This window comes from Oryctolagus cuniculus, chromosome 17 (assembly GCF_964237555.1).
Source record: "Oryctolagus cuniculus chromosome 17, mOryCun1.1, whole genome shotgun sequence".
In the NCBI taxonomy this organism is placed as follows: Eukaryota; Metazoa; Chordata; class Mammalia; order Lagomorpha; family Leporidae; genus Oryctolagus; species Oryctolagus cuniculus.
In genome coordinates, this window is record NC_091448.1 from 54,773,950 (window position 1) to 54,795,695 (window position 21,746).

General features: G+C 51.1%; 1 protein-coding gene and 1 long non-coding RNA gene across 4 annotated transcripts in view; one reads left to right on the forward strand and one right to left on the reverse strand.

Moving 5' to 3' along the window:
* LOC138846212 (uncharacterized) overlaps window positions 1-15,457 on the forward strand; it is a 115,956-nt gene extending 100,499 nt beyond the window's left edge. Inside the window, exons 1-3 of one of the 3 annotated variants that reach the window (XM_070061390.1) lie at window positions 4,602-5,352; window positions 5,498-5,587; window positions 14,787-15,457. In XM_070061390.1, coding sequence (XP_069917491.1) covers window positions 5,118-5,352; window positions 5,498-5,587; window positions 14,787-15,109 — 648 coding nt within the window. In that variant the 5' untranslated portion in view covers window positions 4,602-5,117 and the 3' untranslated portion in view covers window positions 15,110-15,457. Of the gene's footprint in view, window positions 1-4,601; window positions 5,353-5,497; window positions 5,637-10,012; window positions 10,342-14,786 lie in introns of those variants that run through there. The other 2 variants (XR_011383667.1, XR_011383668.1) reach the window with 2 other exon arrangements.
* LOC138846215 (uncharacterized) lies at window positions 1,654-5,391 on the reverse strand. The gene is made up of 3 exons (XR_011383671.1): window positions 5,198-5,391; window positions 4,001-4,120; window positions 1,654-2,054 (listed from the first exon to the last, which is right to left on the reverse strand). It is a non-coding gene; the product is annotated as an uncharacterized lncRNA (long non-coding RNA).
* Window positions 15,458-21,746: the final 6,289 nt, after the last annotated feature.

Sequence of the window (21,746 nt, forward strand, 5' to 3'; positions counted from 1 at the left end):
CAATAAATAGAGCTAGAACGGACAAGTTAACTCCTGCAGCTCCTCACGCTAGTCTACGCCAAGCCAGCTTCTCTCTGTGGTTCAGCGTCACCGTTCATTCAATAAAGTACGAATAGGACTTGACTTCCTTTCTGGAGGAACGTTGTACAGATGAGTGCCACCTCATATAGGAAATGTCTGGAAGTTTTGGAAGCAGCTCAATGAATTCAGATAATTCCACAGCAGCACGGCGCAGCAGGTGGGGAGCCAGCAGTCATTATACATTAAATTTGATTCAGGCAACAGTGGGAATGCAGTGTGGCCAGTCCCCGCCCTCACCACCATTGGGTTTTCAAAGCTGGCACCTCTTGTAAGCTTCTGGAATGTAGATAAAGCATTCCATCATGTTAGCAGGCCACTATTTTACCTTCCCTGCTGCTGGGTTTATTGTTGTTCTAATTCCAGGGCTCCCGCCTGGCCCTTCTCTTACATTCTCTCATGGAGAAGCCTGTGTTGGAATCATTCAAAGTAATCCCTATTGGAGTGGCTGTGCTTTTAGCGTATGGAGAAGACTGTCCATTCATAGAAGCAAGAGTGTGGTCAGGTTACTTTTTATGGCTATCAAGCCTAATGAAGAAAACAAAACAGAAACAAAAATAGTCAAAACCATAGGCCTACTTTGGATTTTAGTGGAATTTTGAGAAGCAGAAAACTCCAATATGCATTGTTGAAATGGGTAAATAAAATTTATTCTTTCAGTGTTTCATGGGTGGATTAGTTATGTAGGAATGTATGACAGCAGATACAGGGACCACTTTGTTCAAATAAGGTAACAGGCCCGAGTGGATGAGCTGTGGATGATGCTATAATGCTTTCCCTAACGGAGACACACCAGTTCTCCCTGTGAAGAGTTCAGTTTTCTTTCTAAGCAGCAGACAGTAGATTCTTTAGTATTTCCTAGAAAGAATTCTCAGTGCTCACCTTGTCCCAAGCCCACTCTGCTGCTGTTATAGTGGTGAAGGAGGCCAGACCTGAACACATGAGCAGACAACATCCATGTGCTGCCCAGCTGTCCTGTGGCTCGGGAGCCACCCTAAACTTAGAGCCAAGTTTTACTTGTGCATAACACTCCCTTGTTTTTACCAGCCAACTTGGAATATTGGGTCCATCAATGACCTTGTGCAGTGACCAGAGTTTAATGTTGTGTGGACAATAATATGTAGTAGATGAGGGTGGGAAGACAGAGCAGGAAATGGCAGGATCCATGCTTCCTGGCTTGGCCCCCTTTGCACCCACCCACCACCTCACAGTTACTGTCTGAAAAGTCAATGCCTGGGATAGAGTATGAGCTCAGAGACTCAGGTGTTCATATGGACCTAATCATTTGACACATCCATTGCCAATTAGAGGCCAGTTTGGACACTCAATTCACCAAATATTTCCTGCTTCCCAAGTCAAACACAGGAGAATTGCCCAGCCTTTAACATCAGAGGGTCCCTAACCCATAGACCAGTTGTAAGCACACTCCCGTCTCTCTGGCTAGCGTAGAATCCAGTCCTGAATGAATGAACTGGAAAGGCCCTCTTAGCACCTTGCAGTCTGGAGCCACATCTAGAAGGATTATTATTTGCCAAGAAGTTAGAATGAGACTTATTTCTAGTTTGTTTCTACTTATTTCCAGAAGAAGCAATTTCCCCTTTTTATTTCAAGTGATCCTAGGAGGGAATGCTTGACTCTTAAAAGTCCATAGAGGCCGGCGCCGCGGTTCACTAGGCTAATCCTCCATCTTGCGACGCCAGCACACCGGGTTCTAGTCCCGGTCGGGGTGCCGGATTCTGTCCCGGTTGCCCCTCTTCCAGGCCAGCTCTCTGCTGTGGCCAGGGAGTGCAGTGGAGGATGGCCCAAGTGCTTGGGCCCTGCACCCCGTGGGAGACCAGGAGAAGCACCTGGCTCCTGCCTTCGGATCAGCGCGGTGCGCCGGCTGCAGCGTGCCGGCTGCGGCGGCCATTGGAGGGTGAACCAATGGCAAAAGGAAGACCTTTCTCTCTGTCTCTCTCTCACACAGTCCACTCTGCCTGTCAAAAAAAAAAAAAAAAAAAAAAAGGTAAAAAATTAAAAAAAAAAATCCATAGATAGGGGCCAGCGCTGTGGGCTAGCAGATAAAGCTGCTGTCTGCAGTGCCACCATCCCATATGGATGCCGGTTTGAGACCCAGCTGCTCCACTTCCAATTCAGCTCTCTGTTATGGCCTGAGAAAGCAGTAGAAAATGGCCCAAGTCCGTGGGCCCCTGCACCTGCCTGGGAGACCTGGAGAAAGCTCCTGGCTCCTGGCTTCGGATCGGAACAGCTCTGACTGTTGCAGCCAACTGGGGAGTGAACCAGCAGATGGAAGATCTCTCTCTGCCTCTCCTTCTCTCTCTGTGTAACTCTGACTTTCAAATAAATAATAAATAAATCTTTTTTAAAAGAAAAAGTCCATAGATAGAGAAAGTCTTGGAATTCTTGTGGGTACACATCTTCCCATTACATACTTCCATGTCATCAAACCTGCTGTTCAGGACATAGCTTCCATCTTGGACCACTTTTTATGAAAACAAAATTCATAGTTAGGAGGTTACAATCAAAGTCTGGCAATTTGCTCAGTGACTAACACCGGTTCTGATCTAGCTTTAGGATTTTGGTAGTGTGACTCCGAGCCTAAAATTGTGAACCTTGCAGCCTGCAAATGCAAACAAAACTCTATGGGACCATTCATCACCAAAGCCATAGTTGTATTTTTCAATTAAAACTTGTTTTGTGCAATTACTCATACAACAGGTATTTTGAGCACCTGCTATGCATTTAATTCAATACTGCTAGAATTTACTCTCCATGAAAGTGAGTAAAATAAGACATCATCCACTGTTGCCTATACAGAGTCCAGTGGGAAAGAGAGACATTGAACAAAAATAATAACAAGCAATATGCCAAGGTGTGTAAATTCAAGGGTCTCACACATGGGGCAGGAACACACTGGGGAGAGGAAAAGGGATTTCTGCAAGGGAAGAAACGCTTCCTTGAAGAAAGGGCAACACTGCAAGTTTTTGGGTTTTTTTTTTTTTTTTTTTTTTTGACAGGCAGAGTGGACAGTGAGAGAGAGAGAGACAGAGAGAAAGGTCTTCCTTTGCCGTTGGTTCACCCTCCAATGGCCACCATGGCCGGCGCGCTGCAGCCAGTGCACCACGCTGATCCAATGGCAGGAGCCAGGTGCTTCTTCTGGTCTCCCATGGGGTGCAGGGCCCAAGCACTTGGGCCATCCTCCACTGCACTCATGGGCCAAGCAGAGAGCTGGCCTGGAAGAGGGGCAACCGGGACAGAATCCGGTGCCCCGACCAAGACTAGAACCCAGTGTGCCAGTGCCACAAGGCGGAGGATTAGCCTATCGAGCCACGGCTCTGGCCAGTTTTTCTTTGTTGTGTTGTTGTTGTTGTTGTTTTTAAGATTTATTTCTTTGAAACACATAGTGATAGAAAGAGAGAGAGAGAGAGAGAGAGAGAGAGAGATACCTTCCATCTGCTGGTTCACTCTCCAAATGGCCTCAAAAGCCATGGCTAGGCCAGGCTGAAGCCAGGAGCCAGGAACTCCATCCTAGTCTCCCATATGGGTGACAGGGGCCCAAGCACTTGGGCCATCTTCTGCTGCCTTTCCAGGCACATTAGCAGGGAGCTGGATAGGAAGCAGAGCAGCCAGGACTCCAATGAGTGCTTCCAGTGTTGCAAGCCGGCCCCACCGCAGTTCATTCTTGAAAGAGGAGTTTGATCAACAAAGAGTGGAGAAAGGGCAGCCCTGCACCCGCATGGGAGACCAGGAGAAGCACCTGGCTCCTGGCTTTGGATCAGTGTGGTGCGCCAGCCGCAGCGGCCATTTGGGGGGTGAACCAACGGAAAAGGAAGACCTTTCTCTCTGTCTCTCTCTCTCACTGTCCACTCTGCCTGTCAAAAATAAATAAATAAATAAATATAAGAGTGGAGAAAGGACTCACGCTCAGCAGGTGGACCCCTATAGGCGTTCACACAGGGCATTCAAGTGCTTTTCTGAACTCCAAATCTTACTATACTTGTGGCTTTAGCAAAGCGTTGACTCTGGATATCAGGCGCACTAACTGTAAAAGGAAGAGAAGGTTACACGTCTTTGGTGGGAACAAAAGGAGTGAACGAGAAAATGAACTTGAAGGACTCAATGGCATGACCCACGCACAGCAAGTACTCAACAAACGTTGGGTCTAAATAACTCATGATTATATCTGATGAAGACCCTGCGATGGAGAGCTACATTTCCTTTGTCGGGGTCAGCAGAGGAACCCAGGGTCAGGTAGGTCAGTTGAGGTCAGGTTACCTCGTCACTTGGCTTCTCAGAACAGTCCAGTTGGGATTTACAGCTTCGGACCTGCAGTGTTGGGAGGCCGTGCCTGGCAGGCTCACTCTGTCCTCAGATTTCTTACCCCGTGGGGATCAAGGAGCAGGAGCCCACGCCTTGGATTATGAAGACATTCTTCCATCTCCTTGTGTAAAATGATAATGCCAGAGGATCCTGGCACCGCCAAGGGAACACAGCTTCCATCCAAGGCTCCTTGTCCCCACACGATTGCCAGGAGCCTGCTGATTGAGACCCTGGGGACTGTCTTGAAAGTCTTGTTTCTTGTTTGTTTCACAGCTGCCTTGCTCAGCTGAGTCTGATTTGTATTTCTGCCTCCTCGTAGTGGCTGTTGACTTTCAAAGTGTGTGTGTTAGAACACTTTGGGCTGTTTGGTTTTTTTTTAGCAGTTTTAGGTTCACAGCAAACATAAGTGGGAAATGCACAGGCATCCCATAGACTGCCTGTCCCTACACACACAGAGCCACCCCTACCGTCAGAGGCTGTCCTATATCAGAGTGGGACATGTGTCCTAGTCAGTGAACCTAATTGTCACTGAAAATCCATACTTCACGTTCAAGTTCGTGCTTGGTGTAGGAGCTGTTGACCTGTCACAGCAGCAGTGCCCCTGGGGAAGCCTACCAGAACCCTTGGAGGCACGGTTGGTAAGACTAGCCCATTTCCCAATAACCTGTTTTGGAGAAGTTTTAAGATGGAGTAGAAGTGCAAAAGAAAGGAATAGAGGCATGGAGGAAGGAAGGAAAGAGAGACAAGAAAGGACCACCTGTCACCCAGGCAAAGCCCACCCCCAGTCCCTGAAGCTCACTGTAGGCAGAGGTGGGTGGGGGCTTTTGCCTCACATGTCCACGGTCCTCTCCTGTTTCCTAAATCTGCTGGACCCCCTTCCTTCTGGAAAGAGAATGTTGTCCGGCGATCTTTCTTCTCCCAGCTTTTCCCCTGCCCGCCCTCCAAGGCTACAGGGTGAGTGGTCCCTCCCTCCCCCGAGCTGTGTTTTCTTCTGAAATAGAAACCTCAGAAAGAAGCCAGGGCTCAAGAGGACTTAGTTTAACTGCTCTTGCAAAGTTCTTGTAAGGAATTCTAAAAAGCCACCCTCCTGTCTTAACAGATGAAGCCTTCTGGGAAACTGGCCAGCCACCCCTGGGATGGCCTTCCAAAGAGACACTCCAACAGCTGAAGGGCTCCAGTTACCCAAGAGGTGAGTGACATGACATTTCTTCTGCCAGTTGGAGAAAAACGAAGGAGCAGGGCAAGGGAGGTGGTGAAGAGGAGGGCAGAGGAGAAAGGACAGTGACAGGAGGCAGGGAGAGGAAGCGTGGAGCAGGACGAGGACAGCCACAGCTGTCAGTGGCCTGGCACCGGGAGCAGCACATGGCTGCGGGGGCCCAGGATGGCCCCTGCTTTGAACCTCAGGGTACGCTTAGTGATTTACCGGTCCCAGTTCCCCACCACTCCTCCAGGATGGAGACCCTCTCAGGACACACAGCTGTTCTGAATAATACCAGCCACCTGTGTGCCAGCAAGGGGCACCTGTCCTCAATCTCAGCTTCACCATGTACCAATGTGCTCAACCATGAAGTAAAATGCACACCCACTGCCGTGTTTTTATTGTACCTAACTTTGGCTTACATGAACTCTCTGTATTTTTCTTTCTTTTTTTTTTTTAGAGATTTATTTATTTGAAAGTCAGAGTTACACAGAGAGAGGAGAGGCAGAGAGAGAGAGAGAGGCAGAGAGAGAGAGAGAGGTCTTCCATCCAATGGTTCACTCCCCAGATGGCTGCAACGGCCGGAGCTGCGCCAATCCGAAGCCAGGATCCAGGAGCTTCTTCTGGGTCTCCCACGCAGGTGCAGGGGCCCAAGGACTTGGGCCATCTTCTACTGCTTTCTTGGGCCATAGCAGAGAGCTGGATCAGAAGTGGAGCAGCCAGGTCTTGAACTGGTGCCCATATGGGATGCCGGTGCTTTAGGCCAGGGCATTAACCCACTGCGCCACCACACCGGCCCCTCTGTATTTTTCTAAAACCGCTTTGGCAATAGCAAAACTAAGTTATTTCTAGTGGTAAAAGCTGAATTGGTTTGAAAAACATTCGAAAAGCAGTCTTGAAAATTTTATAAGGCAAGGGATGAGCAGGAACGTGTCAAGTCGGTGACCTTGGTTAGCTGTGGATTGGTGGACGTGGAAGGTGAGAGGGGGACTGCCATCTTTCCCTGTCTCTGTCTCACTTGACTTGTTAACGGGAGTGCTAGCACTGTTGTCATTGTTAAAGCAAATTCAAGAAAGGAAGAAAATGGACCAAAAAAAAAACTGTTTTAGTCTGCATATTTTAAAGCAAGGTTGTTTCTTTAAATGAAGCACTTTTAAAATGAAACACCTTTCATTAAATGGAACATTGTAGAAATGAAACACTACCAACTCACTGATTTTTTTAACTGTACAAAAATTTTACATTAAACTATTTTCTTAACCCCTTGGTGAATCCCTTCAGTTTTACCTGTGTCTGCCCACCTGACACAAGTGGGGTTTTGCATTTGTCCTTCAATGTGGGCAACACAGATCTGTCATAATCCTGATATTTCCGCCCAATGAATTCATATGCATTATGTCACAAATCTATCTATATATTTATATACATATGCTTTTGATGTAAGCTTCTGCCACTAAAATTGCTATATTTTCTCAAGTACAAGGTTTCAACCTTTTCGAAGAAAAGTTTAGAAGGTTATTTTTTTTCTTTTCTTTCTTTCTTTCTTTTTTTTTTTTTTTTTTGACAGGCAGAGTGGACAGTGAGAGAGAGAGAGAGAGAGAGAGAGAAAGGTCCTCCCTTGCCGTTGGAGTGGCCGCCACGGCCGGCGCACTGTGGCCAGCACACCGCGCCGATCTGAAGGCAGGAGCCAGGTGCTTCTCCTGGTCTCCCAAGGGGTGCAGGCCCCAAGCACTTGGGCCATCCTCCACTGCACTCCCAACCCACAGCAGAGAGCTGGCCTGGAAGAGGGGCAACCGGGACAGAATCCGGCACCCCGACCGGGACTAGAACCCGGGGTGCTGGCGCCGCAAGGCGGAGGATTAGCCTAGTGAGCTGCGGCGCCGGCCTTAGAAGGTTATTTAACAAATATCCATCTAGATTTAACAGATGTCGTTTTTCCCTATTTGCTTTAGACCTCTAAAATTAATTGTAATAATAAAATACTACAATTGTCTCCTGCCGTCATCCCACAGGCAGCTGATTCCCTGAACGTGGTGGCTGTCTCCCTGCCCAGTGTTTTACACTTTTATAATATGGGAGCATATCCACAAACAACATGCGCTGTTGTTTTATGTTTGAAACCATACCAAAATAGCATGGCCCTCTAAACATAAAATGCTGTTGTACATGTAACTCTAATTCAATTGTTTTCCTTGCTGTATAGTATCCTATGACTCCACCACTGTTTATCTATTCTCTTGTTGATGAACATTCAAGACACTTCCGATTCTTCTCCACTGTAGACAACGCTGTACTGAACATCTTCGTGTCTTCTTGTGCCCTTGAATCAGAGTCTACGCAAAGGATTTGCTTAGGAGTGCAATTGCTAGCTCTGTCAAAAAACTTTCAAATACAAGGGTGAGAGAGGAAGAGAGAAATAGACAAAGTCTTGGGTTTTCTTCAGGATGGTTTGGGGATTTTCTCGTTTTTAAAACATTTTATTTTATTTATTGAAAGGCAGACTGACAGAGAACGAGGGAGACATGGAGACAGAAGAGGTTTTCCATTCACTGATTCACCTCCCTCCCCAGTGGCCGTGATATAAACTGGGCATGGGCCAGGCTGAAACCAGGACCCTGGAACTCCATGTGAGTGACAGAGGCCCAAGCACTCGGCTCTGCTCCCCACCCCACCCCAGCTTCGTTAGCAGGGAGCCTGACTGGAAGCAGAGCAGCCGGACTCAGACCAGCACTCTGATATGCGGGTGTCGCAGGTGACGGTTTAACCCATTGTGCCACAACTCAGGCCCCAGGATGGTTGGCTTTAATGAAAATCCTGGAAGCGGGCATGTGGCACAATGGGTTAAGCTGCCGCTCGGGGTGCTTGCATCCCATATCTGAGTCCAAGATCCGTCCTGGCAGATGGAAGATTCTCTCTCTCTCTCTCTCTCTCTCTCTCTCTCACTCTCATTCCGTCTTTTAAATAAATAAATAAATCTTTTAAAGGATTCCAGGTCATCTCATTGCGCCTGTGAATGAACCCTCCCATTCCATTCATCACTTTTCTCCCCAGCTTGAAATCTCTCAATCAAAACCCAAATTAGAAAGCATTCGTAGGTCAGAACTCAAAGAACGCCACCCGAAGCTCCCTAAAGGGGAGACTGGTGAGCGAGCTGCCTTTCTCCTCCTTTCTCTCAGTGTACCGCGTATCAATTCAAAACAGGTTAGACAAGAGAGCAAGATGAATGGGCTTCCTCAAACTGGTCTTGGTACGCAGAACGATAAATTAAAAATTCTGGACCTTGCTGAACGCAGGCTGAAAGACGGCCTCTGATCACGGCGGCGTCCCTGCCATCTTGCTTGATGAGCGTTTGTGATGGGTTCCCCCCCTCCTTCTAGATCAATCTCAGCCTGTTTGTGTCAGCAGATCCCAGGTGATGGAGGGGCCCCTTCACTTTAATAGTCTGAGGGTACAGGATGACCTGAGGCCTTTTAGAGAAGGGAAAATCAATCCTCTGGCCATGGTGCCCTCCTTCCTCACCCCAATGCTGCCACGAGCCAGTCCTCCTGATTTGATGCCAAGAAAGACTGATGCCCAGCCGGCGCCGCGGCTCACTAGGCTAATCCTCCGCCTAGCGGCACAAGCACACCAGGTTCTAGTCCCAGTCGGGGCGCCGGATTCTGTCCCGGTTGCCCCTCTTCCAGGCCAGCTCTCTGCTGTGGCCTGGGAGTGCGGTGGAGGATGGCCCAAGTGCTTGGGCCCTGCACCCCATGGGAGACCAGGAGAAGCACCTGGCTCCTGCCATCGGATCAGCGGGGTGCGCCGGCCGCAGCGCGCCAGCTGCGGCGGCCATTGGAGGGTGAACCAACGGCAAAGGAAGACCTTTCTCTCTGTCTCTCTCTCTCTCACTATCCACTCTGCCTGTCAAAAAAAAAAAAAAAAAAAAAAAAAAAAAAAAAAAAAAAAAAAGACTGACGCCCTCTGTGAGCTCAGCTGCAGCCCAGGACCCGGGGGGACCTGCAGTTTCCTCCAACCACAAGTGAGCAACTGCTGGCCAGGTGCCACAACGCCTTCCCAGACCTCAGGCCTGTGTGTTCCCAACTGTGACACGTGCACCAGGCGTGACACGCAACCAGAACCTAGGTGGCTGATGGCTCAGTCGGCGTCCTTAATGGTTTTTAACGTTAAGGTCTGGAAGAATTCCTCAAACAGTTCATGGAAAGTTCATATTACAAAAAAGCTTTTGCATTGATTTCAAAAAATAATATTTTACACCCAAAGAATCTCATTTTTTATTTCTACCTTTCCGTGAACTTTTTGAAGTACCCTTGTAACTCCCAGAGTTTACTGCCAAGGATAAGATTAAAATAGTAATTATCAAAGTCTTTTGGTCTGTTTTTTCTTTTTTCTTTTCTTTTTTTTTTTTTTTTTTTTTAGTCTATTGGTGGTACATGGGTTAGGCTGGTGCTTGCAACTCCGCTATCCCAATATGGACACCGGTTCGAGTCCTGGCTGTACCACTTCTGATCAAGCTTCCTGCTAATGCACCTGGAAAAAGCAGTGGAAAATAGCCTAACTACTTGGGCCCCCGCCACCCATGTAGGAGACCTGGATGAAGTTCCTGGGCCCTGGCTAAGGCCTAGACCAGTCCTGGGTGTTGCAGCTATTTGGGGAGTAAATTAGTAGATGGAAGATCTCTTTGTCTCTCCTTCTCTCTGTATGTCACCCTGCCTGTCAAGTAAAATAAATTAATTAATTAAAAAAAATTTTTTTTCACGACTGTTCAGCACATAGAGGGGCTGAGCTAGGTCCAAGATGCGCAGCCTGCCTTCACCTCGGAGTCATCTGGAGACATTTAAAAACTCCCGAGGTCTGGGGTCCTCTCCAGATCCACTCAGTAAGCCACTTGTTGAGTCCAGAGGTAGTGGGGAGGCCTCAGTATTGCTTATAACCCAACTCACGAGAGACTGATGTCTATCACCAGAACTCCAGTGCTTTCGTTTCTCAAGGGAGCATTCTGGGCCTACGCGGTGGAACCCAGAGCTTTCTCTTCCTGGTAAAGCAGACCCGAAGCTCCCCTGGGGGGAGGCACAGGACCAAAAGCCGGGCGTCCTTAAGTTCATTCAAGGCTGCTCGTCATGCCGAGGGTGATTCGGGGTCATTCAGCCAGAGTCGGGAAGCCCCCGTTGGCCCTCCCGGTGCCACACCGCTCCCTGTCCATTTTCCTACACTCCCTTGGCAGGCCTTCACACCCTGCCCCTCGCTGCCACAACACACCGTCTCCCGAGCGACCCCGTGTGTCGCCCTGGAGAAGCGCTTGCGTCCGCTCCTCCTCCGTAAGGTCACTACAAATCACTCTGCAAGACACTCGCTTCTGGGGAGCTGCCCGGAGGAGACAGCTAATCCCCGCCTCCTTGCGGGCTTGACTTACACAGATGGCATCTGCTGACCTTAGCCTTCTCAGAGCCATCTTATTTTGAGGGCTTGCAACGCTGGGCCCCCCGTCTACAGTTACCACGACTAAAAATACCTGGGAGCCTGAGGAATCTTCAAGGGGACTTTGCAGCCCGGGCTACCAGATCTCAGGGTAGGGGCCTGGTTCCTGTGCTGGTCTGCATATTCTCTACCCGCCCCATATTTCCCCGGGTGGCAGATGGGAAGCCAGTGTTTACCCTGAGCCTGGGGTGTCGCCTTTTCCCCCCAAAATGCACCCAGTGGTGATAATTCTGGAGGCATCGTGACTACGCAGCCACCTTCCCTGAGTGTCACACCAAAGCTCCGCCTTTCCCACGGCAATGTAAGCTTGCATCCACGCGTGTCGGCCACCACCCCTCCCCCAACACACACACACACCATCTGCACCTCCCACCCCCCAACAGTGTGATTTGGGAGCTTCCACCCAAGTCTGGGGCCAGAGAAAGAGAGATGCATTTGAGTTGCTTAGGGGCTGATGTTAGGAGGAAAGTAAGCCCACACTGAACTGTGCGTATGTCTCTACACCTTTGTGTGTTGGTTGACTCCGTGAGCGATGTATCACCCACAGTTATTCATGTCCAGTAGATGCGCCTCCTTTCCTGGTGGGCTTCAATAAACCGGGGTGCTTCCGCCTTGCACAAATGTGAGAGCCACTCAGAACACGTAAGTGAATGTATGAGCACATTGTCCCTGGACCACAGAGGAAGTGGTGTGTGTGTGTGTGTGTGTGTGTGTGTGTAGGCAGGTAGGTCGGTATGTGCATGTGAATAGAACATATACCAGAAACTGGCAGTGGTTACTAGGGAGCAGGACTGATGAACCGGGGTACCAGAGAGATGTATTTTTATTTTCAAACCTTTCGTGGTTGTTTTAGACAACTTGTTCACCCATAAAATAAGAGATGATATTTGATCATGTGGTCATCTGAGTCCCTTCTCTAAAAATCTATAATCCTATGAAAGTGATATATTGTTTTATGCTCCCCCTCACCTCTTTACTTTAAATCCAACTCTTATGCTATACAGAAATCAAATATTAAATTCAACTCAGATTATTTAGAAACACCTCATTGGTCCAGCCTTGCTTGAGAATGAAGTTTCCCGTCCTGAATTCTCCATGTCAGTGACTCTAAGCCCTCTACATTGCTGCGGTTTGGAGCAGTTTTAATGGAGTATTTGGTAAGTTGTGTGGTGGACCTTTCTATACCCTTTTCATCGCAGCTCTGCTGAGAAGTGCCTCACATCCCCTCCCGTTCCCCTCGTGAGAGTTCGGTGGTGTTGAGTGGGTCCACAGAGATGCACAGCCATCCTCACACTCTAATTTTAGAACATTCGCCACCCAGAAAAGAAACCCGATACACACGCAGCAGTCCTCTCCATTCTCGGCTTCCAGCAACCACCCATCTGTGTCTGCCTCTGTGGCTCTGCCTATTCTAGACATTTTCCACAAATAATAATAATATTTTCCACAAATAATATGTGGTCGCTTGGTAGGGTGGCCTCCAGTGCCCATAGCCTGGTGGATGCACGTGGCTTTGTCAGGGCTCCGAAGCTGGGCATCCATCAGGTGACTTCTTGAATACTTTACCTCTGACCCTCGACTCCGGATGGAGCCACCCCTCCCCCGTTCTGGTCCCCTCATTTTTTGCCAAGTTGGCCATTGGCGCATACACTAGATCAGGCTGGAGGGCTCACGCCTTCTCTCATGGCAGACTCATTATGTGAACCTGCTTGGTGTATTTCTCCTGGAGTGATTAAACAAGCCAAAATGTTTCCTTCTTTTATTGCTATCTTGAGCATCATGCAGTCAGCTACATTCCATCTTGGCGATAAATCCCCTGCAAGTATTTGGTGATCTCTCTGGTTTAAGCGGCGCTAAACCCTCTGACTTCTTTTATCCTTCCCTCTCCCCTTTCTTAAAATAGCCTGCAGCCCTCATGTCAAGAACCACATCTGCCCTTCCCTTTCTCTGAAATGGCGTAACCATCAAGAAACGGTGTGCACCGGGGCCCTTCGGAGGGAGCTCATAATCAAAGCACACTTGGATACAAAGCCTCCAGGCAGGGTGGGGCAGGCCAGCCCCTTAGTCAAGACACCCAGGTCTGTCAAGTGCAGTGCTTGCTGGGAAGAGAGGCCACCTGCCATCTAAACTGTCCCGGGAAGTAGACTTCCTTTGCGTCTTGGTAGGCATGGGGTGAAGGAGGGAGCCCAAACTGAAGCCCTGTCCTGGACCAGATCCTCAGGGTTGTTGGAGGGTGGAGTCAGCTTGGCAGGGAGGGAGCTCTCGTCCTGAATTTGGCTGAGGGAGCATGACACGGGTTCCTCATCTTACGCTTAAACTGAGAAGCGTGGTCACCCTCCCTGGGAACAGCCCCGGGTCCTTTTGTTTCCAGAGAACCCAGTCTTTGACAGGGACACCAATGCTTGGTGGGCCATGGCCTGGGCCAGGGAAGGGATGGCAAGTAGAACCATAGCAGGCACGCGTAACCAGCTGCTGCACGGCCAAAGCTCTGGTCCTGAGCGGCCGGAAGCCACTGTGCAGCCTCAGATGCCAGGCTTGGCAGGAAATGCTGACTTATGGTTGATCTGAGTGCAGGTGAGCCTGTGGGCCAGGGCACAAGGTATGTGTAGGACCTATTGTGGGACATCCCAACAGAATTGAGCTCGAAGATGTGGAAGGAACCCAACATTGCAAATGGGCAGCAAAACAGTTTGGGTGCATCCACTCCTGGATAACCTGACATCAGGGGACTTTGCTGAGCTCACTCCTGGACAGACAGCAGGTAGGACAGGACACCCTCAGGCTCAACCCCAGGTGGTTATAATTCAGGCAGACGCCCGATGGTCCTGCCATTGACAGAGCTGGAACATAATCCACTTCATACGTGACCCTGCATTGCCCCCTGGTGGTCATATTTGTGAACTGCATCTTGGTCTGGAAGCCTCTTGCACTTAACAGACATACTCAGCAATTGAGCTTTGTTCTAATTTTACAAACGCACGGGAAGCCAATCCTGCTGTGAGGTGAGTATAACAAGCAAGAAAAGTCAGCGCACTTCCTGCCATCTTCCAGTTCCTCCAGTGATCTTAGACAACTCAGCTCTTGACACATACACTTATCTGTGTCACGCCAGCAATCCTCAGGGGTTGGTCATACCCATTCACATGTTACCCACGAAGGAACTGACCCAGAGAGCAAGTGTCACTCTTGCTGTAAGAATAGGATGCTCAGTAGCCGGCGCTGTGGCGTAGTAGGCTAACCCTCCACCTGCGGAGCCAGCGTCCCATATGGGTGCCGGTTCAAGTGCTGGCTGCTCCTCTTCTGATCCAGCTCCCTGCTAATGTGGCCTGGCAAAGCAGTGGACGATGACCCAAGTGCTTGGGCCCCTGAACCCACGTGGGAGACCTGGGAGAAGCTCCTGGCTTCAGATCAGCCCAGCTGTGGCTATTGTGGCCATTTGGGGAGTGAACCAGCTGGTGGTGACTGGAACACTGGGTTCTAATGCTGGACCTCCTCTAAACTCTGGCTGTCTGTCCATCTGCCTCTCTCTCCCCTCGTCACCTTCTAGGCTACCGGTGGGCAGCAGTACCCACTCTCGCCTGTAGATGGCAGCCTCCACTTGATGGAGCCTGAAACCTGGGTCCCAGCCTTGGATTTGTATTTTCACCTGGAGGGTGGTGGGTGTTGTCCCCCCACTAAAGATTCTGACTTAATTGGATTTTTTAAAACTCCTCAGGTGGCCGCGGGTCCGTGGGTTCAGTCGCGGGCAGCTTGTTTCACCATCTGTCCTCAGCCCGCGCCCGCTGGGAGAAACGGGGAGCACCCATCCAGATGTCCCCAGAAGTTGCAAAGACTCCGAGCTCCCTGAGGGGCAGGACATTAAAAGGCCCCTGTGGGAAACGAGGAGGACAGCGGAACCAGGGCCCCAGCAGCGCAGTGGACAGTGACAGGCGTTCCGCTCCCTTGGGACGGGAATCCGTTCAAGCGTGCCGAGGGCAGGGGAATGCCCAGACGGCAGGGACAGGCGGGCTGGGGTCTCCGCAGAGGCCGGCGCTGTGAGCCCGGGGGAGTGGACCGGAAGTGATGACACTGCGGGGCTGCCCATGGCAGGACTTACCCTGAGGGGAATTTGATTCCACCAGGGACAGTGCACTGGCTGTCCCCAGCCCGGCATCAGCATCTCAGAGCCAGGCGAGGCCAGCACGACCACAGACACAGCTGTGGCCTTCTGCTTGGAGACTCGAGGCTGCCCTCGCAGCACTGTGGCCCAAACCGAGCAGGGTGGACGCAGGAGAGACACCCTCCCCAGGCGCAGGAACCAAGGGGCCTCGGAGAAACTCCATGATGACTAACCCTGTCGTAGCATGGCATTTTTTAAAATAAAAATTAATGCCCCCCACAAAAAAACAGAACCCGATGAACAAAATTTTAGACTCAGACAGGATGGGGTTATTCCTGGCTCTTGGTTTCAGCCTCCACACCGGCAATGCTCTGGACCGAACAAGTGTGAGCCCAGGGTGCAGGAGGGAAGCTTCTGGTTTCTCACCCACCCTCGGCCAGAGCCGTCCAGCACCTGGGGAACCTGCAGAAGCTTGGCACTCCGGGAGAGGGCCCGGCTGGGGGCGGTGGCACCTGCGTGAGCAGCAGCGCCACCTAGCGGGAGCTGCGGTGCCGGGGAGTGAAAGGCGGCACCAGGCAGAGCCGCAGAGATGGCCGGGAGCCACCCAGGAGAGAGGACTTGTCCTTGAACATGGGAGACACCGCTGGGGCAGTGGCAGGGTGCAGCCAGGGGGCGGGGTGAGTAGGTGGTGCTGCAGATGGTAAAAGGACCGGTACAGACCATCACTACTACTCCCAGAGCCTGCAGCCTCCTGTGCCCAAGACTGTAGTTGAGGGGTAACTGTGAAAACACGGGCCTCCAAGAGGGAGGAACCGCACCCCGGTGCGGAACTCCACGTGGCAATCCCAGGAGTGGCAGCCCCTGCCCGGTGGAGCCAACCCAGGCCAGAGGGACGAGGGGGATCCAGCTTTGTGGGACCCGGGCTGAGTGTCCGTCAGAGGCAGGTGCAGCCCACTGATGGGCGGAGGGGACCATGGGCGAGGTCTGGGCAGAGCAGGGCCACGGCAGAACTGTGCTTTAGAGAGACTTGTGAGGGGGAATAGGTTGTTTCAGAGACTCTGAATGGGCTCGGTGGTGACACTGTGTGCCTTGGACGCTGGGAATCGTGTGCACCACAGACCACCTATCATCACATCAGCAGCCTTTGAAACCCCGGATGGGGTAGGGGCAGGGGCTTCGGTGTCCACACGGCCTCCTTTTTTTTTTTTCAAATATTTATTTATTTATTTGAAGTGCAGAGTTACAGAGAAGCAGAGGTAGAGGAAGAAAGAGAGAGAGGTCTTCCATCTGCTGATTCACTCCTCAAATGGCTGCAACAGCTGGAGCTGCGCCGATCCGAAGCCAGGAGCCAGGAGCTTCTTCCAGGTGTCCCATGCGGGTTCAGGGGCCCAAAGACTTGGGCCATCTTCCACTGCTTTCCCAGGCCACAGCAGAGAGCTGGATCTGAAGTGGAGCAGCCGGGACACAAACTGGCGCCCATATGGGATGCCGGCTCAGCGGGTGGCGGCTTTACCCACTACACCACAGCGCCAGTCCCAGCCTCTCCCTCCTTCTGTAATGGTGATGATTTGATTCTTTTTCTCTCAAGAGCTTGGGGTGATTTACGCCCCGGGATTTCTTATTAGTATTTTCCATGGGAGACACACACACACACACACACACACACACACACCTCCCATCTTCTTCTCCTACCCCGCATTCCAGATGACAAAGCAAAGACCGCTCAGGGTTACAAGGCAAGACAGAAACCGAGGAAGGGTGGGAGGGAACCGAGGTGCGGCGAGGGTTAACTGCGCTGGATGCCAGGCCGGGCAGGTCATGGCGACAGGATTGGAATCCCAGCTCATGGAGCCGTCCTAGGTTTCAGAAGGTCCCTCACTGAGCCGACAGCACCCATACCATCGTTTATTGCGTGTCAGGCCCTGTGATGCTTGGCTTTGCTGTGGGACCCAGAGCAAGTCCCTTTAAACGGTGAGATTTATGTCCCTTTAATCTGCTTTTCAACAAGGGATCACCATGCTTGAAGGACTAAGGCTTTGCCTGGCCCAGGGATGCGGCAGAGTTTGGAAGAGAACCTGGTGTGGAGTCTGGCGGGGCCCGTGGCCCTGCCCTCAGCGGCTTCCTTCACCAGCCAGGGAGGGCAGAGGGTATGCTAAACCTTGCAGTGGGGTGGCAGGAGGGGGGCCCAGTGGTCTCCGGCCCTGTCCCAGTTTCTTGGGGGCTGAACGGGCACTTCTTCCCTCACCAGCACAGAGAGGGGCGCACATGAGCCAAACCCACCACTTCCCAGATACCTGGAAGTCAGTCCATGCGCACCTGCGAGATGAGGCAGCCCAAGACAGCCATGGCTGGCAGGCCCCTCAGGAAACCTGGGAGGAGCATGTTTTATGTTTCTAGCCAAAGACCCCAGGCCCCAAACAGGCACAGCTGCCACGGATGCTCACCCCACCCCATGCCGAAGCTGGGCCCTATTTAGAAGTGTGGGTTCCTGAGTGCTGGGCTTTAAGACACGAGTTTGCTTCCCTTGGCCCCTCTCCTGCGCCTCCCGTTCCTTGCTCCCGGGCACACAGTAGGCAGTTGGCAGGTGACAGAAGAAAAGATGTGTATACCAGGGCTATTCATAAAATTCGTGGAAAAGCAGGTTGAAAGTTAAGTTTATTTGCATGCAAACATTTCTTAAAATCCTTGTGAATTTTCTCAGGATATGCATTTTCTACGAGCCTTTGGAAGACCCCTGGAGTTAGGAAACACAGCCCTGACGCTTCCAACAGTGAAGCACGGGGGCTGGCCTCACATGCAGACTGTCCCCTGTGTACACACGGGCCCCAGGACCTCCTTGCCGACACCCAGCCCTCCCTTCAGGCTCAGGGGCCTGTGTGGATTGCAAACAGCCTCGTCCCCACCCGTTCCTTCAGAAAGCCAGCCCCATCAAGTTCATGGTCGCCACTGCTCACCAGATTTGTAAAGAACCACTCTGGGTCATTCTCCTCTCCCTGTGGCCGACGTGCGGAGGCGGAGTCGGCACAGAAAGAACTTCTTATTTGTCCTTGAGACCAACAGATCCCTCAGCCACTCACTTTTCCTGCTACGAATTCGGTTCGAGGTTTGCGTTGAGCACCTGCTGTGTACAGAGCGCCGTGTTCATTGCTTAGTGGCTGAGCCTGCTCGTTGGCTGTGTCTTTTAGGCCCCTTGCTGCTGGCCTCAGTTACTGCTGCTCCTGTACTTCCAAAAGCAGCTTATTTATGTATGTAGTTATTTAATTTGATAGGCAGAGAGAGACAAAGAAACATATGGAGACAGATCTTCCATCTACTGTTTCACTCCCCTACCAAAATCAACAATAGCCAGGGCTAGGCCAAGCTGAGGCTGGGAGCCTAGGCTTCCGCGTGTGGCAGTAATCCAGATACGTGGCCCAACACCTGCCACCCCCAAGGTGCACGTGAGCAGGAAGGTGGAACTGAAAGCAGAGCTGAGACTCGAACCCGGCACTTAGTAGCGGATGTAGCTATTCTAAGTGGCATCTTCAGAGTCAAAGGCCCACCCCTGTAGTTTTGGGTTTATGTTACTTAATTATTATTATTAATTTTTTGCTTGCGATTTGGGTACTTACATCTCCACTGCTGGGCTTGGGGCCCAAGCTTCCGTCTTACTTAGCTTGGCATTCGGGAGTCACTGGGGAACCCTATGTCGATGGCAGCGCTCCGTTCTCTTACCTAAGCCGTGGCTTCCCCCAGCAAGCTGGTGTCGGGCTCCCCACACAGGTGGCCCAAGGCATCCATCACCTGCTCTCCTGAATCTCCAGGTCCTTGAACAAACGAGGGCCAGGACTCATTTAGCATAACGTAAAGAGGACCCGTGCATGTGCAGGGCTTGGGGTTTCTTGCTGCTCTCCACTGTGGAAAGCATGAGCCATCTCGGATAAAAATAACCAGCGCCATCCCGGGCCCCGGCTCCTGCAGCCAGGGGCACCCGAGCCTCGGGAATGTCTCGGCACGGCTCAGGGTCACTGGATCACGGCTGAGAACCAGCAAGCAGGCTCGGGGCAGCTCAGCCTCAGCTGTTTTTAGCAGCGGGATTAGTGGCCAGGGCGCTGAGAGTCCTCCGTGTTTGCACGGCTGGCCCCCGCCATGTACTGAGAGGCACTTCTCTCTGGAGACCCTCAGCTGTCGCGCTGACACGGGCGTGGAGAAACGCGAGGCCGCTGTCGCCGGCCGGGGCCAGGCTGCAGGCTGCACCGGCTTTACCGGATAAGGACATGTTACTCCTATTAGAAACCGTGCCCCTCACGTGTCCTTAAGACGGGGGCCATCTGCCAGCCATAAATCAAAATCTCATCTGTCTCAGATAAAGAAGGCGTCTCTCCTTCCGGCCAGAAGTCCCTTTAGAGCGGACCAATCTATTTTTCAATCCTGTGCTTGAGCAGGTGTTTCTTCTGTAATTAAAAAAATTATAAGAAGTAATAAAAAATAGAATCCCACTGCCAAGAGATTTGAGAATTAATAACGAGATCAGAAAGCCAGAGGTTTTCGTGTAAGGATTACAAGGAGAAAGGAAACAAGTTTCATTCCCTAATACCAGAACAAATCATTAAAAAGAAAGAGAGACTATGTACTTTGAGATTTATTTATCTGAAAGGCAGAGTTACAGAGCAAGAGGGAAAGACAAAGAGGTCTTCCATCCTCTGGTTCACTCCCCAAATGGCCACAACAGCCAGGGCTGGGCCAGACCAGAACCAGGAGCCTGGGTCTCCTAGGGGAGTGCCTTGGGTCATCTTCCACTGCTTTCCCAGGCACATTAGCAGGGAGCTGGATCGGAATTGGAGCAGCCACCACTCAAACTGGCACCCATATGGTTGCCAGCACTGCAGGCGGAGGTTTAACCTGCTACACCACAGCACCGACCCCAAGGCTCTGTCGTTTAGAAAGGAGAAAGTGATTAGAGATGGCCCTTCATTTGAAGATAGTTAGCTCCCACCCAAAGAAGTGAGCAGAGGAGGAGGGACCTGTCCCCTTCAGTGGCCGTCCATGCTACAGCTGTGTCCAGCCATGCTGGTGGGTGTCGCTATGAGCTGAGGGTCACCCAAGTCCCTCCTGGCTGATCCCGCGGCCTGCATGAGAGGTGCTGGGAGGCAGGGTTACAGCAGAAGTCAGCAGAAGGAACCGGCAATCCTTCGGGGTGTATTAGCCTGGTCGCTACATACAGTCCCGCGTACACACTTCCTGCAGGTGGCTCCCGTGTCTGGCCAGGGGCTCAGGTCAAGGCTGTGCAGCGTGGGGCAGCCTCGAGGTCTGGGCAGAATCTCAGCTCCGCCATTCTGACCTTGAGAAAGCTGCTCTGTGTTCGGTTTCTTCTTTGCTTCCTAGGCCGGGGTTGTGAGGCCCGTGTCGTCACTGCTCAGTCTTTCACAGGGGACACGAGGGGGCGCGTGCTGAGTGTGCACCATCAGTGCCGACTTCCTCGGGTCCCGCAGCCTCAGAGTTGTCCAGATTTGTAGCCCAGACCCTTGTAAGACACACCCAGGGCCTCTTTTCTTAATTGTATACACCTTAAATTCTGTTAAGCAAGTTCACAGAAAGATAGCTCATTCTTCCTTTCTTGTCTAATTTTTTTAAAAGAGTATTTATTTATTTGAAAGGCAGAGCCACAGAGAAGCAGAGGCAGAGAGAGAGAGAGCGCGCGAGAGAGAGACGTCTTCCATCCACTGGTTCACTCCCCAGACGACCACAACGACCAGAACTGTGCCAATTCAAAGCCAGGAGATTCTTCCAAGTCTCCCATGTGGGTGCAGGGCCCAAGCACTTGGACCATCCTCCACTGCCTTCCCAGGCCACAGCAGAGGGCTGGATCGGAAGTGGAGCAGCCAGACTCGAACCAGCGCCCATATGGGATGCCGGCACTGCAGGCAGAGGCTTTACCCGCTACGCCACAGTGCTGGCAACCTCTTGTCTAAATATTTTAGCATGTGCTTTTCAAATATAAGGACTGTTTTCAAAAACAGAATTATGGTATCACATTGCACCAGAAACATGAATGATATAGGAGCCAATTTTGTGGCACAGCAGGTTAAGCCACCGCTTGCAACACCCGCTTCCCATGTTGGAGCACCGGTTCAAGTCCAGGCACAGGAACATAGCAGAGGCTGGCCAAAGTACTCGGGCCCCTGCTAACTATGTGGGAGACCAGGATGGAGTTCCTGGCTTCTGACTTTGTCCAGGCCCAGGTCTGGATGCTGTGGCCATTTGTGGAATGAACCAGTGGATAGGAGAATCTCTCTTTCCCTCTCTCTCTCTGTCTCTTCCACTCTGTCTTTCAAATAAACCTTTAAAAAGTCTTTAAAATGAACAATAATCTCTTATCATCAAATGTTCAGTCAATCCTCAGATTTCACGAATTAGCATATGTGGGTATATGTCTCTTTTTCACCACTTATTTGAACAAAGCAGGATCCTAACAAGGACCCCACGGTGTAGCTGGTGCGTAGAAGCCTAAGTCTCTCTTCAACTAAAGGCCTCCCTTCCACTGCTTGTATTTATTTATTTTTTTTCTGAGCCATTTACTTATTGGGAAAATCAGAC